Here is a 15,302-nt window from a genome sequence, read left to right on the forward strand (position 1 = left end):
CTACCATTCCTTGGGTCAATGGTTCATGGGAAACAGATTAAGGAGTATATATTGTGACTCTCGTGATATGTTATATGATTTAACGCGTACATCGCTCCTCTGGGGGCCTCCATCCAATTCCTAATCTTTCCATGACCAACCTCTCCCTTTCCTCCCAAGTTTCCCCTCCATACTCCAAATCTACCACCTTCCCGCCAGCAGTACGCTCCCGCACCCCGCTGGAGTCAAACTTCCAATCATGCGCTTTCTTTGCAAATCGCCTCAAATCGCGCTGAAATGTCGTGTCGCCAGACCATCCAAGCACTGCACAGCCAACTGTCCGCCACGGCGCGATGATAATGTCCACACGACGATGCAGATTCGGATTTCGTTTTCGTCCATCCGCATCACTCGCATCTGTAGATTCGAAGATAGGATCTTGCCATACGACCAGTGCCTTATCGAGCGAGTCAAAATGCTTTCCTGTGTCGTCGCCTCGGAATGGAACGGTAGACTGTTCGCGCAGTGTTGAAGTCAGATGCAGGGAGAGAGTATGCGTGATGTATGCCTCCTTCTCAGACTAGATACCACATCAACGATCAAATTCCGGGTGACTGAGTCGTCACGATGTGTTAAGATGATATCAACATCGCCACAGATTTCTTTCCCACGGCGGTAGCCGCCGACAATGACACAGTCAATGTTGCCCGCATCTGGCCTTACGCGCTGAGCATGTCTCTTTACAACAGCGGCGATAGTTTCAGATTCCAGGCGCGAAACACCAGCTTCAAATTCATCAAAGAATTTGACTCCGATCTGCTGCACCCGCGAGAGAGAGTCCCATCCATACTCGACGATATCGTCTAGATCCCTCCAACCCTTCTGGTAAAAGTCTCTGGCGGTCTTGGCGCCCACACCCCAGATCTTGTCGAATGTATCCAAGACTCTCAGCATAGGGTCCGTATCCAATGCATCTGCCGCAGCCACGTTTCCATTGTCGTCTGTGTGATTGCAGCCTCCGTGCTGCTGAAATTCAGAGAAGAGGTTTGCGATCTTCACGTCACAACCGGGTAAAACGAGGACTTCGCTAGGTCGTTTGAGGACGTGCGGATACGCTGACAGTGTCGCAATCGATGTGCTATATGCTCGCACACCGATTTCATCAAGAGTCAAATGGCGGATTCGGCGGATTTTGATGAGCTGCGCGATAAAGTCGTCATTTGGAGTGTGCAGCGGTGCTGAGCGTAGGCATGCATATATAACATGATCTCTGACCCAGTCTGGTTGGTCTGGAGGAGTGGCAGTTTCGTCATTCTCAGACGTGGTTGTTCGGTGGAGAGTTGGTGGCCTCTGACTAGGTGTCCAACCGTGTGATTCATTAAAGCGCCGTGAGTGAAATCGCCCTGTGGAGACTGGTAGAGGCTGTGAAGCTGCATCTTCTTTGGCGCGTTGAAGAATCTCGCTAGGTAGCTTCTCAGATACCGCCTTTGCAGATGCTTCGCCCGGACGATTGGTCTTCCGGCCCTTGTATATGACAAACGACTCATAACAGAGAACCTTTTCGGCTAAAATGGAGCGATCTAGCCATTCCAGCTTCAGCAGCGTGATAGTCCCTGGCGCGTCCTGGACTCGCACCAGGTGCTGAGAGGGATCATGCCGACTTCTCTCTCCATCTTCTTCGCTTTCAGACTCGGTACTGAGGTCGACAATCTCTAGTCCGGCTCCATTGTGAACTGTTGTACTATCGTGTTCAACTTTTCTTCGTTTGCCTGGAGGCTCCTTATCTCCCAAGGATACCGCCTGAGCAGATACAGGTGTTGACGGAGACTCTTCTGTCCAGAGCCCACGAGAGCGAAGCTCCAGAATAGCACGCTTCTTTTGGCCAATCTTCCCCAAAACCAGACCGGCCTCAGTAATATCGTAGGTTATTCTCCCACCGTGCTCAATCAATCGACTTTCCGTCTCGTGTAGCTTATCCAGACTCAAATGAGTGGGCAGAATGAAAACCGTTGGCTGAGTTGAGAATATTCCCTGGCTACTCTCGGTTGGCTCGTCGGATGCTGAACGCCTGCGGGGAGAGCGTCCTCGACCCATGTCGATCGATATGCGTATATTCAAGTACGAAACAATATGTTCATTCCATCTGCATATGCGTACCTTTATGGATTTAGCAATCGCTGCGCGCCTTTGCCCCTGTCATCCGTCGAGCCACTCTCTGCCGCATGATTCGCGGGGCAACTTCTAATGATTCCCACCACGAATGTATATGGAAATGAGGCTATCAGGGAAGTTGACCATCGTATATGTACTTACTATGCTCTATAATGTTCGTATGGCGAGGAATGGGTGGAGGCGCGCGCCAGGAATTTGCTGACGTCATACTGATCCTGCCTGAGGCCAAAAACAAGTATCAACGAGAGTATTGACCATCGATTATCTGACTGCTATCTATGAATCATATCTATGCAAGTCTGAATAGCCGGTAGCAATCTTAGCGATCAACCCATTCGGACAATCTCCTCCTCGATGTGGGGCTCATGGGGGGCTTTCACCGTAAGTTGCGAACCGCCCTTGCCAACAACCTCGGTCTGCCCACGCTCAACACGACTCCCAGCATTGTGGGCAACAATACCAGTGTCATCACCAGACTCGAGAGCGCCGTCTCGGTAGCGCTCTTCGTCTGAAACCACAGTTTTTCCATGGCGCCTATCCATCCATCGGCGCCACGGCTTATAACACAGTACACTCAGTACGCCAACGACAAGGAAGCAACCACAAATACCCCCACCGATCACATCATAGTAATCGCCTGCGACCTGCACGCCATCCCAGAACTTGCCTTTGGCGTCGGTTACATTCAAGATCATGGTGAGCAGCTGAATCACGCCAATCACGATGGCCACGATGACCGTCAAAGTGGTCAACACAATTGAATAATACAAGAAGGCGATTGGGTCCCGATGATTGTCGTGAGATTGGGGAAGTTCATTCTCTGGCGTCTCTGATGCATTATCGGGGATTACGCTGTCGCGCTTCGGCGGGAGGAAGTTGGCGGAGGGCTGGATGTAGAGCGAGAACATGAGGGCTCCATCGATGGTATCGAGGAGACACATTCCCGCGGTAAAAAGTGCCGGAAGGATGAGAATTACCCAGAAAGATGTCCCATTTGCCGCTTCGACGGAAGAAATTCCGAGGAGAGCGACCTCGGACGAGGTATCAAAGCCCAGTCCGAAGAGGATTCCGAGCGGGTACATTTTCCATGGTCTGTGGTGACTTAGTACAGAATATTTCGATATTGAGGTTTCTTAACGTACCGATCGATCAATTTGAACATCTTCTTGAGAACGGAGAATAGAACGCCCCCGCCTTCAATTTTCCAGGCTTCGTCGGCTTGGTCCTCGGATAAGCTGAAAACCTTCTGCATTTGCTTGATCAGCTTGTAGAGAATGTACGCATTCATAATCCCGAGCAAAATCAGGAACGCAGCGCTAACAGAGCTACCGATGATCCCGCCGATGGTGCTGAAGCTGTCAAATTTGGAGGAAATAGCTGCAGCAGTTGCTGCGACGACGATGGATGTGATGATGACGATTCTTGTTCTTTGATTAGTAGATTTACGAAAATATCTCATCCGGGACGCATCTACTCACGTCGAATGGCCAAGAGAGAAGAAAGTTCCGACGGTGACTGGTTTTTGACCAGTTGCAAGTAGTCGTCGTGTCATCAAATCGATGGCCTGCCGTTCAATCAGTGCTTATGGTCTTCGGCTCTGTAGGCAGGAGAGCGTACAGAGATATGATCAGCATCGAACGCATGTCTCAATCCAAGAGTATATGCGAGAACAGCAGTAGACACCATCGTCCTACGTTCTGTCAGTCTCAATCCATTCTATCAGTTATCCAAGAATTTCTTACGGATGAAAACGCTATATTGTGTTAGCACGATTCGAGACTGCGATAGTATCTCGAATCTGGACTTACCAATACAATTGCAGCAGCAACCCATGCAATGCAGTTCAAAAGCGCAATAAGGGTAATTATGCCGATCGCACGAAGAGGGATCTTGCGTATGCCAGGCATCTTGCTATGCGAGCGCCGAGCATGGCGGATGAGCGGCTTCAAGCTCCAGCTTCTCTCGCTATCCACGCTTCTCGCATCAGCGAGCGAATCGTCCACAAAGGACGTCATTGTTGGCGGTTCCCCAGACGTGTTTCAAAGATCTCCCTCGTCAGCCCAGTGTACCCTGTGGCACCTGCTCTAGGTGGGGGCAAAGGATAATATTTCCCCAACAGTTGTCGAGAGAAAACAAAGTGTTGGCACAGTTGATCGCGAAAGAGCTTCGTTTATAATGCGCAAAGCAAGCTTGCTGATCCTGAGAACCCGAGCAAATTTTCATTAGGCTTATCGGCCGCTTTTTCGTGTCGCCAAGCTCGACTGAGTACTTTAGATCCGCTCGGCACTGAAGTCGTCGGCGTTCGGAGGACTGCTCGCGATCGAACGATCAGAATGACTGTAGGTCTGTGAAGGCCAAGTCAATCAGCCGTCCTTTTGACTCGATTACGAACTTCACACAAGGCTCTTAATTCTGTCCATTACTTTCTTGAGAACTTGATCTTGGGATGATCCGTTAGCCGGAAAGGCACGTGACATTGTGGGGTCACGGAGAGGGCCGATATACGCCGATAATTACTCAACGCGCTTGTTCTGATATGATAATATATCCACTTCATGCGATCGGGATCCCCACATTCGGCGTGTCAACAATGCCGTCTTTGCTCGTTTGCCGACGACCAGGGTTTTATTTTATTGTTGATGGGCGCGCGGCAAAGTCGTCCGTCCAACCCGAGTTCCATTCGATTAACCTGTTTGAGAGGTGGAAAACACTTGTAGATAACGCCATTAGCTAGCTAGGTCTTTTAGTAATCTAACCTGTTTCAACAACAAGTAATAGATGAATTGGGTGTGCTGATGGCCAAGCTTATACTGGGTGTTGAGTAAGCAGATAGATAGCTTTACTTTGGAAAGGACATCCTCGGATGAAATCAAACTAATATGTGGAACAAATGCGGACGATGGAGATCGCCTTCGCATTTCATGACTTCGTAGTACTTATGATACATTCTCGAGACCCAATCTCTTTCCATCCGTTTCGATGGTCTTTTTCAATTTCTAGACCTTGATTCATCGCCTGCGGCCCTCGGAAGCCGTGTGCATGCCGCCCACCTGATGATGAGAAGTATTTCTCGGCTTTAGTTCGTGGATATTCGTGTGGCAATCTAGCTGAGTAGAAAGCAGCATTGGAGCCAGATCATGGGTCCGAAGTCTTGTGCGGGCATCCGCCTTCAAATCTTCCGGCTCTCTTCGAAGCAGAATTCGTTGATGTGAGATCGGAGAGAAGCCAGCGACATGATCTCAGGAGTTGCTTTGGCAATGTTGATGACACCTCTGAAGTGAGTGGCTGCTTTATAGCATGTTACGACACATCCTCAAGAAATTGAAAATTTCTTGACAAGATATGTTTGTAGATAATCCCCGGCACACTGTGACCTCTTCACGCGACAGCATAGACAGTAGGAGATGGAGTCCACTTGGTCACAGTCGGCTGTAAGCGAATATCCTGGCTGACGAGGAAATTCCACTCGTTTCTGGTGATTGGAGTCACATCTGACGCCGACAGGGGCGTCTTCGGCCCTCTCTTTGCTGGAGCGCCGATCCTCTGGATACTGCATCTAGCAGGCTGTGCTGGGCGTTTAGCACGTACAGCCTTCGTCGCCGGCTTCTGGGCCACGGCCTTCTGGGTTATGGATTTTTGAACAGAAATTTCTTGAACAATGGGCTTCTGCATCATCGGCTTCTCAACCACTAGCTGCACTTGCTCAGCCTTAGGTTGCTGAGGCAAGATGATCGCATCTAGCTTGTGCGTGCTCTTGTAAGCAACCGCAATGGCGGTGAGCAGATCATCCCTCACATCAAGCTGCTCGTAGACGCGGTGAAAGAAAGCTTTGCTGAATGGGCGGCCTTGGAAGTCGGCGATCAGGCGGTGCAGGAGTTTCACACAGGAAGCCATAGACTGGTCATCTGAGCGAGAGAATGGACGGTTGGAGAGGATACACAAACGGCGTTTGAATGTGTAGATGCGATCCATGTTGAGCAGAGTAAGACCCTCTTGGCTAAAGACGACTTCGTTTTGGAGGATTGATTGCTGCACCAGGTACTCGTTCGCATGGCGTTCGTACTGGCTACGGTTCAATGCGTCGGACCAGCTTTGGCCCAATGAGAATTTCTTTGCGGCCTTGGAGATAGCCCGCTCGAGGATGCGCCACGCTGGTGCATCGAGGGATGTAATGGGAATAATCATCAAGTCGGAGGGTTCGCCAGTGGGGTAGGGCTTTCCGCGGCCGACAAGGAGAGTGACATGCATCATTCGTTGTTGAAGTTTCTGGGAAATATACTCAAGAGCAGGCAATGTGGAGAGAGTAACGGTTTCGGCATCAAAGTTGAAGTCGGCGGAAAGAGGAGGGGAGATCATATCGTTGGTGAGGCGAACAGGAGAGCTAGGGACGTAGATGCCCGCAGGGCGAGGAAAACGGATGACACCCATTTCGAATTATAATTTGAATTAATGACTCAATTTGATCTTGAGTCTAGGGATATCCTAGGGACCCTATTCTAGAGAAAGGAAAAAAAGCCCCAGGTGCAGCCGAAGGTCCTGATATAGATTTAATTCCTAAGGGGCAGAGCCAACATACAACCAACATGAGTTCCCCGCTCATAAACATCTTAACATAGAATAGTGCCATTTACTCTTAATTTAGCTGCATAATTGTTGCTAATGATAGCCAAAGTCATCTCAAATCAGCCAATCACATCTTCAGATGTGGTGATGAGCCGTTTGGTGGAGCACACGGGGACCAATAGATACGCGCAAGGCCGAGCGCCTATAAATAAATGGAAGCAAATTAAAGTCCAATTGCACTAGCATCACCCGTAGCCGCTGAGGCGTTGGTCCACCAACCAACGTCTAGGTTGGTCACACTCTCAATGGAGCTTCTGCATGTCATCACGTACTAACACAGGGACCCAGCACCCAGGCCAGGGCCTTGGGGCAGAATCATGACTTGTAGGTGGTCTATGTTATGAGACCCCGCCCAGGCTCATTAAGCGTGCGAGAGGATAATTTCCACCTCCAGGGATCATATAGCTCCGGCTCTTATCGACAGGTCGTCGTTGTTTCCCTCCTTAGGCCCTAAGTTTTAGTGCCTTAGTCCCCCGCACGGACGACGAGGCTCACTTTTGTTTTTTCACTCCAGTGCACTGTTGGAGGTTCACTATCACGGAAATGATGCTGCATGCGTTGGGCTGGCGATGACGTTGTTCCCTCTGCATGCGACCTGGTCTAATTGCCCAATTGCAGAAGACGTGTCATCAACTTGTTCCCAACTTTTTCTCGAGCAATATTCTACGGCCTCTGCTTGAAGTCAAATGCGCATTTTTAATCCATGCCTCCATGCTCTTTTAAAACTTGGGCAACAGTATCCGCCTAATTTGGAGCAATCTACGTCACGCCACATGGGATGGTATTGGTTATCCCTATAGTAGCCTCATGATTCACAATGTTGTCGAAAGTTGGTAAGATTCTATCCATCAGTCCTACATCTCTGACCTAGTTGACTGATCACGGTCGGGCACGTGGATACAAAGTGGAAAAGCCGTAGGTTTTCGGTATTTAATTGCCTTTTCCACTCTCCCTACTGATTATTTGATGTAATGACGAGTCATGAAATCGATATCAGACAGAGGACTAAGCGCCCCACGAGCACGGCTAAAATCAGGCTTTTGCACGAATGCATGGTCATAGATTGCTTATTGGCCAAAGCATGTGCTGCTGTCGTGGACGAACGGTAGCATACGAAAGCTCGTGTTTAGAACGCGGTGTAGGTCAGCCTCATCGAATGCAGTGTTTCCTAGAGCCGCAGCATCTTCGACCTACTGCAGGAAGATGCATGGCTCGCATGTAACAAGCTATCGTGGCATACAGCTATTCCAATGGGAATGCCTAGCCTAGGGCGTTCGTTGGGGGCTGAAAGTGAGCGCTAAAGTGCGGAGCAAATAAGGTTAATTTGCATCGAATTGTGATCAACACGTGGTAAACATGTTTGTTATTCCTCCGTTCTATCTAACTAACACGGGATTTTGCTACAAACTGGAAGGTCGCCCGTTTCTTATCCGTTGGGCTGCCTGGGGGGAATGGTTTGAATGTTGAGACCGCAAAATAACGTCACATCACAATATGGTCTAGATCGACGCCCCAGAACTGCTGAATTTCGGATAAGGGGATGCTCTGGGTACGTGATTGGCTTATACTTCCACCCAGGTGGACTGGCTTGTCGATCAGTCTGCTCGAAAGTTCCAGAGCAAAGGAAGCGGCTTGTATTTATATCCAGGAGGCGTGCGTGCCCTCAATCGCATCGCATTCTCCGAGGATTATGGACGAGACCACCCGAGGCTTTCTAGCCCAGGCTATCCGGGACGCATTGACGTCTTCTGGCATCAACCACAACGAAGAGTATTGATTCCTTGATTTCTAAAGTCGATAATGACGGTATGCTAGATGCTCGATTCAGCTAATGGAATGGGTGCTGACCATGATCTAGTCCTCCAGGCCCATCTAGCAAGCCAGAACGGCAACACAGAACCGTCACCGTTAATGCCAACCGGCTTGGCTTTACAGACGCCCCCGGCTTCACCACACAGAGGGCGTGGCTCATATCGAATTCTGAATGCACCGAAAAGGAAATATGCAAATTTAGCGAGCGCAGAACCGAGGAAGAGAAGAAAGCGGCATATTTCGAAGCTTTCGGGAAATTTTGGTGATAAATCTCCCTCCGACCGAATTACCGATGAACCTCTCCAGGAGAATTGTCACAATGTCACTCAATAGGTTTGCGACTTCTACCATTTGACAAACTTGCGCCACATACTTAATCCGAGGCTAACGTCTTTTGGTCCAGCCTGACAAAGACCCTGTGAAAGATGCCCACTATTCAGATCTCCCCGTCATCGTCTCCTCATCCTATCAAGCAGACTCCGCGTATTCAGTTAACGCAATGTCATCGATATTATTTGAGTGCGCGAAGGTCAATTTCGCGATTGGTCTCTACGGGCATCGAACGAGCGGTACCCCGACGATAATCAAGCTTGACAATATCCGGAAATATGTTGATGAGATTTCAGAACTCGATTATGAAAAAGCAATTGACGTCATTCGCAGAGACAATGCTTTGGCCACGGGTAAGGGTCTTCAAAATCGATACAATGAAATAATTTTCTGGAAAATTATTCTCAAATGTGCTGCGTTGATCGATCATACAAAGCTACCATCCGCGAAAGGACCTGCAGACGGTTTCACTATGGCGGAAAAAGCTGCAACCAAGAAATTTATGGAAGATGCTGGATACGGGTTGGGCGCAGAAAACTAACGGCAATGCCGCATTTTCTGGAAAAACCTATTCAAAATACGTGAAGCCGGCATTGATAAACTTCTCTATTACCGCACTAAGGAATTTGACAGCTACTGCAAGGGATAATCAAAAATGTCAGATATCTCTCTTGTGGATGAGGTTATGAGGTAGGAAACCTAATATAGACCTTATATCGAACAACTGGAAACTCGGGTCCTCAGACTTGGGAAAGGTGACCTAGCGCGCCTATCTGATCTTAAAAATCCCTAAGTTCCAGAGAGGCTAAAAGTTTATGAATCCTCTTAGAACAATACTAAGAATGAATGGGCCTTAACTAGCGAGAAAGAGAGCTTCAAGGAAAAGGGTTTGCGGGCTTTCTCTCCTGATGTCACATGCGCATTATACGGCAATTAATTAGCGTCAGAATCTACGGGAGGTAAGTCCGCATTCATCTTTCTCCTTCCTAAAGATGGCAGCTCTCTGTTTGTCTGTTCAATCGTCCCTATGCGCGAGGGAGACTTTTCAGGCATATTCGCTAGCAAGATTCGCTTCTCGGGAGACTTGAGCGCCACCCACGGTATCCGCGGTCCTATCGACTATCTGTGGCTAGAGTAATCACAGGTCACTGGTACTCTGAACCAAATGCAAGTCTCCGAATCTGGTGAACCTGCAAACGTCCGCCTCCCGTGGGAAGTAATCCATGATGGTATTGGGACCGAGAGTCGCACCACATGGAGAGTTTCTGTGAAATCCATTACGTCCATATTGCCATTTGAACCTCTCGTTCGCGTTGCAGCTCAACAGGAGCAGTATGTGCTGCATTCATCCTCTGAGAACGCAAAGCGGGGCTTTCTCAAACTTTGAGAAGCGGACTGAGAATGTTCAACTACCCTTGTTGGTTTGTTTATTCGAATTCTTGCTGTATCCAGGTGATGTGCGACCCTGGAACAAGTAAGGGAAATTAGCCAGGTGTAGTGCGTATGCGTAGTTTTGTTCGCACTCGGGTCGAGCTGTAAAGACGTCAGCCTGGGTCACCTGATATCCCACATAAGCCAAAAAGACCACTATATCCGCAATCAGCGGATATGACCCAGGAGCCAATATGTATGAAGAAAGCTCCCATGAAAATGTATTGGAATCATAAGATGTGTTGTCATGATAATCTGGGCGGACGTACGCTCTTCTGCTGTGTTGTTGTTATATGAAGAACATCACGATACCGCATGCAAACCAAACAACCCCAAAAGACCTGCATGAAAATGAGAACCGAGAAGTTCCCCCAAATGACTGTGTTCCCCCAAATGACCGTCGCCAGAATCCCCACTACACTGTATGCCCTGAAACGATTGCAGTGAGAGGAAGGGTTAATGTCACAGCAAGCTAATACAGTATAGCATTTTATGAAAGAATGGGGCTAATCTACCAAGGGGAACCAATCCAACTAACATGATGGCTTGAAATTAAATTAGTTGAAGATAAAAAGAGCGGATCGTGAGAGGACCTGCTAGTCCCAGGGTCATTTGCTCAGAAGCTCAGATTGCGCTCCGAAATTCGAGAGCTGATTACTCGGTATGGTATGCCCGCTTTTTGGATCACTCTTAAACCTATTTCAGTCTGGTAAAGTTTACCGCTTATGAATTTGTTCCTATGTAAGTATAACTTAAAGCTTAGTCTAATTCCTGTCTCTCGTACTATCATAATAATCGCTACGCTTCTTCTTTATATGCTTTTCTTGCGTAGTATATCTCTTGTGGCGAGCAGACAATTCTAAAATAGTACAGTCCTTCTGCTCGTCTGGAAGCTTGTATTAAATTAATATCTGTCAGGAAAATGGATACTGGCATCGTATTGACTCGTCAGGTACCTCCATGGTAACCTGAGGACTACAATCTTACAATACCCTCACTCCCTGATTTACATGTACTTTCACTGTATGGCGCCACCTCGGATTTGTAACCACCGAGTCGCTGGTATTCTCATGGGTATTTCAACCCCCATGAAGCTCAGTAGCTTAGTTCTACAAAATCAACTCTCTTCTCATTTTTGCATTTCCCTTTTGATTCCGTTGCTCTCAGTGGCTGGTAATCCTTTGGTATTCTATAGCTAGTACAGGTGATTTCTGTCAATATCCTATGCTCTATCTACGAACATCTTATATTGAACCTCCGTATTGCCCGCAAAGCTTAGTTTTCGCTGACACTGTCTGCATTTAATTTCCCATCCTAATGCCATCTCAAATTAACTCCCCAGCTATTCTCCACCTGAGAGACTTCATGGACAGCGTGGGACCTGACCCGTCTCGACCGAAACAAGGACTTGGTCTACAAATCGAGGCTTCTTTACATCTTCCTTTTCAACGAGTCTCTACTCGGACGATGTTGAATTGAATGAGCTTCCGACTACTATACATTTCTTCGCCTCGCCGGGAAAGCCTCAATCCGACGAGGCTAACAAATTGATCTATGCTTAGAGCTCATTTTTAACTTCTGTCGACCTAGATGGGGCTTTGCATCTTATTTTACACGCCTATGAAGTTGACTAGTAAGATACAAATCATAAAGCTACCCTTCTTTCCTCACCGCTAATGGCTGCCTTAGTCATCCGGGCGATCATTCTGACTCTTATGTGTATAATATGCACTGCACAGAGGCCGCTCTCCCTACCGTTAGCTTACTGGGAATAGTCCGAAGTGGAGGGGGACAATTAAATAACGGATCTACTCTGGTGTATGACGACCTCGAGACTAATATCTACGACCCCTCTAATAAGGCGTCTGTGACAATTACGGTTTCCATTTACTTCAGGAACGGAAACCGTTGGACAAAATTTCCTGTTCTTTCTAGGCAGTCCCGAATATTTTTCACGGGGAGAATTTTCGGTATCACCACCATCATGCCTCGGCTCGCAATCGGCGTGGATAATGTTTATTTTATTCCAAATCTCGGCTCTACTATGACTGCTCCACTGACTCCTTCGTCGGTGGGAAGGCAGAAACAAGCAGATAGATGGAACAGTCGTGCCAACCCCACAACCCCCACAAAGAGACCTCGCACGCTGACCTCGAGCTCTGATTCCCAAGCACAAGACGACGATGTCCAGACCTGTCTCTCTACTGAGGCTTGCCTTCCAATAGAATCTGAACTCTAACCCATCGGTAAGGATATAACTACTGACCAACTGACTCGCCTGGAAGACGGTTCGTCGGCTGACACAATCCTCCCGGGCCATCGACCCAAGAGAGGTCGTAAACTCTGTAAGGCGAACTCACCTTTATGATAAGCTTATATATAGCGTTACCTGTCAACCTGTCTAAGGTGAATGCAGAGGAGAGGAACATACCAGATGACTGAGATATGATGGAGCTAAGCAAGAGAAGGACTTACTAATATTTCTATTTGGGGAGAACTCCGGCAATTTCCAGTTCCTATACAAAATGACGCAGTAATCTCCCCCTGCCGCCCTTCCCTCGAAATTCTCCTACAAATCCGTCTTTAATGCAGTCGACGCAGTCGAAACAAGCCACCTAACCGCAGTAAGCCAGCTGCTCACGACTACCTCAGGCCTTACTAACTCTGGATCACCTGCATAGTTTCCAAGAAGATGCCTTCCCAAGCCCCCTCTACTCCTTCTGGCTTCCATTCTGAGGGCCCATCCACCACTGACAATCAACACGGGGCTTTTACTGTTGACACTCGTGAAGATGATGATATGTCGCAAGTCACCCCGCCCTCTCTTGTCCCGCCTAGGGAGGTGGTCACTTGCCTAGAATGCCTTACGTGGATTGCCAGTGGACGACGCCCAGCTGAGATTTATAGATTCAGCTACTGTGCTGTTGAGAGGAATCTCAATATCCCGTATTTGCAGTGCACCCGGTGCGCCCACAAGCATCATATTTGCCACCAAGTTCGCTCCTCCCGCCTCCGGGGCTTACTCCAGATTCTCGAGCTTCTCTGGGCCCAGATCTCTCACCTAATGCACCGTGTCGACTATGCGCGGCAGATATGGGAGATCTACCAGCAGCTCGACCCAGCGGAGCAGGAGTTTTGGGATCTCCTCAACGAGGCCGACTCATCAGATGAGGAGCACCCTGAATACTCGGAGGATAATCCTAATGGGGAGTCCTAGACCTCGGCCTCAAATCTGTATTATTGAAATCCGGTTAAGAGATGACGCAAACAAAATCTCAGTGGTGGATTTTCTATGTTACTATTGACATTGAGATGTTTCGAAGATGCCTTCTTGTGCTGCTGGAATTCTATTCTACCTTGTCTTTTACATTACTTCCATTTTGCCGCAGTCAAATATCCAGTAATATCCAGAACTTCTTTAGCTTCCTTTGGCTCTCTCTGCTCAGTTCATTTTGACTTTACGGATACACTTTTACAGGCTGCTGGACCAATCATTACACCTTCCAGCGCATTTCGCTAATTGGCAGATCCAAGCGGACATGTGGGGGTTCCCACTCAGCATGGTCAGAAATTTAAATTTCTGACCACGCCGAGCTGGGTGCCCGGACATGTGTGCGTACCTTTCCGGTGTGTTATCAAACCTAATCGTTCAATTTTCATACTTATCTTTCTACTACACTCCCCTTTCGTACTTGTTTCGTTTCAGGGCCACAGCGTGCGACAGCGCGCGTCACCAGTACAAAAATTGAGGCGAAATTGGTCCAAAACTGCGATGATTGGCTCGCCGTGCTTCGGTGTTATTGGACGAATGCTTTCAGTGCTATTGGATAAAGGCTTCTACCGGAATCGACTCTAGTTTCCTGTTCTCTGTTGGTGCTTTGTAGATTTCAGTTTTTCGCTGCTATTTTCGTTTTGGGGATGGCGTTTGCGTTACCGTGATATTAATGAATCTTATCGGATTCGGCTACGCTTTCCGAAACTTTAAGCATACTAGGACCTACGTAGCTTTCCTCGGTTTGTTGGGCTCGTGTTGTGAAAGGCTGAAGCAAGACTTAGATCCAATCTAACTGGGCCACGAACTGTATACAAAAAGCTTAAAGGAGAGAGAGTTCTTCCACACGCGTCTACCGCGTCAACGTGCCAAGGTCGCGTGGCACGCGTGACTACCATCTACACTATCGGGCATTAGACCGTGACACGTATCTTTATGATGAGTTTATATGATTACCTTTTCTTCCTCATTACCTTTTCTGTCTGCGCTTCCCCAGTACCCGGGAAAAAGGGGCGTGGTTGTGTACGCGTTTTCTGGCAAGTGCTCCACACGCGACGTTCTTGGCGCTTTTGGCGAATAAACCTTTGTCGAGACATGGAGTGGTAACTTACCACCTAAACAGGGGTTATACCAAGTGACCCACTTTTCCTTAGTGTTTCTTATAGTAATTTGATGGCATTTCGGTCGTCGTAACACCGTGTACTAGCACCATTCCTGGGGTAGTTCAACCTGCCTCAGCACATTCGTTTCTTCTCTTCAATCAATCAATCAATCAACCTGTGCATTCAAGATTGGTTCCGCTTAGTCCTACCCACGATCCCATTCGCCTACGAGGATTACTAGCCTATACTGTCTCAGCTTGCTTCGACAACCTTTAAACCCTTACCAACCACTGCTTACCATAACAGGCTGGGATGCCTGTATAAGCTACGGCGAACTTAACTGCTAGTCCAGTACTAGCAATCTAGCTCAACAGTAGTATGTTGATGGTAAAAGTCAGAATGAGGAAAAAGCTGTTAGCAGTGTTCCATATCTAGGTTTTTACAAACATGGCACCTAGGCCGGGTTCCTGAAAATGCCAAGCTCCACCTACTAGCAACAGATTATATCTAGGATTTACAATCGTGGCGCCCAGGCCGAAGCTCTGAAAATGCCTAGCATCAGGAATTATCAACATCATCCG

At 48.1% G+C, this 15,302-nt stretch overlaps 5 protein-coding genes across 5 annotated transcripts; 2 read left to right on the top strand and 3 right to left on the bottom strand.

The window, feature by feature from the left end:
• Positions 1-79: 79 nt before the first annotated feature.
• On the bottom strand, positions 80-2,073 carry N7477_000919 (type-X family DNA polymerase; the record flags this gene model as incomplete). The annotated part of the gene is made up of 2 exons (XM_056962582.1): positions 80-493; positions 568-2,073. The coding sequence occupies 2 exons, from the start codon at positions 2,071-2,073 to the stop codon at positions 80-82; spliced, it is 1,920 nt and encodes a 639-aa protein (XP_056827585.1).
• Positions 2,074-2,477: 404 nt separating this feature from the next.
• N7477_000920 (HoxN/HupN/NixA family nickel/cobalt transporter) lies at positions 2,478-4,166 on the bottom strand (the record flags this gene model as incomplete). Its single annotated transcript, XM_056962583.1, has 6 exons — positions 2,478-3,243; positions 3,294-3,572; positions 3,630-3,715; positions 3,769-3,841; positions 3,894-3,904; positions 3,960-4,166. The coding sequence occupies 6 exons, from the start codon at positions 4,164-4,166 to the stop codon at positions 2,478-2,480; spliced, it is 1,422 nt and encodes a 473-aa protein (XP_056827586.1).
• A 1,363-nt stretch (positions 4,167-5,529) lies between these two features.
• Positions 5,530-6,579, bottom strand: N7477_000921 (uncharacterized protein; the record flags this gene model as incomplete). Its single annotated transcript, XM_056962584.1, has 1 exon — positions 5,530-6,579. One exon carries the CDS (start codon positions 6,577-6,579, stop codon positions 5,530-5,532), a length of 1,050 nt encoding a protein of 349 aa, XP_056827587.1.
• Positions 6,580-9,085: 2,506 nt separating this feature from the next.
• Positions 9,086-9,457, top strand: N7477_000922 (uncharacterized protein; the record flags this gene model as incomplete). The annotated part of the gene is made up of 1 exon (XM_056962585.1): positions 9,086-9,457. One exon carries the CDS (start codon positions 9,086-9,088, stop codon positions 9,455-9,457), a length of 372 nt encoding a protein of 123 aa, XP_056827588.1.
• Positions 9,458-13,039: 3,582 nt separating this feature from the next.
• N7477_000923 (uncharacterized protein) lies at positions 13,040-13,564 on the top strand (the record flags this gene model as incomplete). Its single annotated transcript, XM_056962586.1, has 1 exon — positions 13,040-13,564. The coding sequence occupies one exon, from the start codon at positions 13,040-13,042 to the stop codon at positions 13,562-13,564; it is 525 nt and encodes a 174-aa protein (XP_056827589.1).
• Between the last annotated feature and the right edge of the window lie 1,738 nt (positions 13,565-15,302).

Source organism: Penicillium maclennaniae (assembly GCF_028827695.1).
Source record: "Penicillium maclennaniae strain IBT 15551 chromosome Unknown utg000001l:1.0-3280838.0:1.0-3283122.0, whole genome shotgun sequence".
Classification (NCBI taxonomy): Eukaryota; Fungi; Ascomycota; class Eurotiomycetes; order Eurotiales; family Aspergillaceae; genus Penicillium; species Penicillium maclennaniae.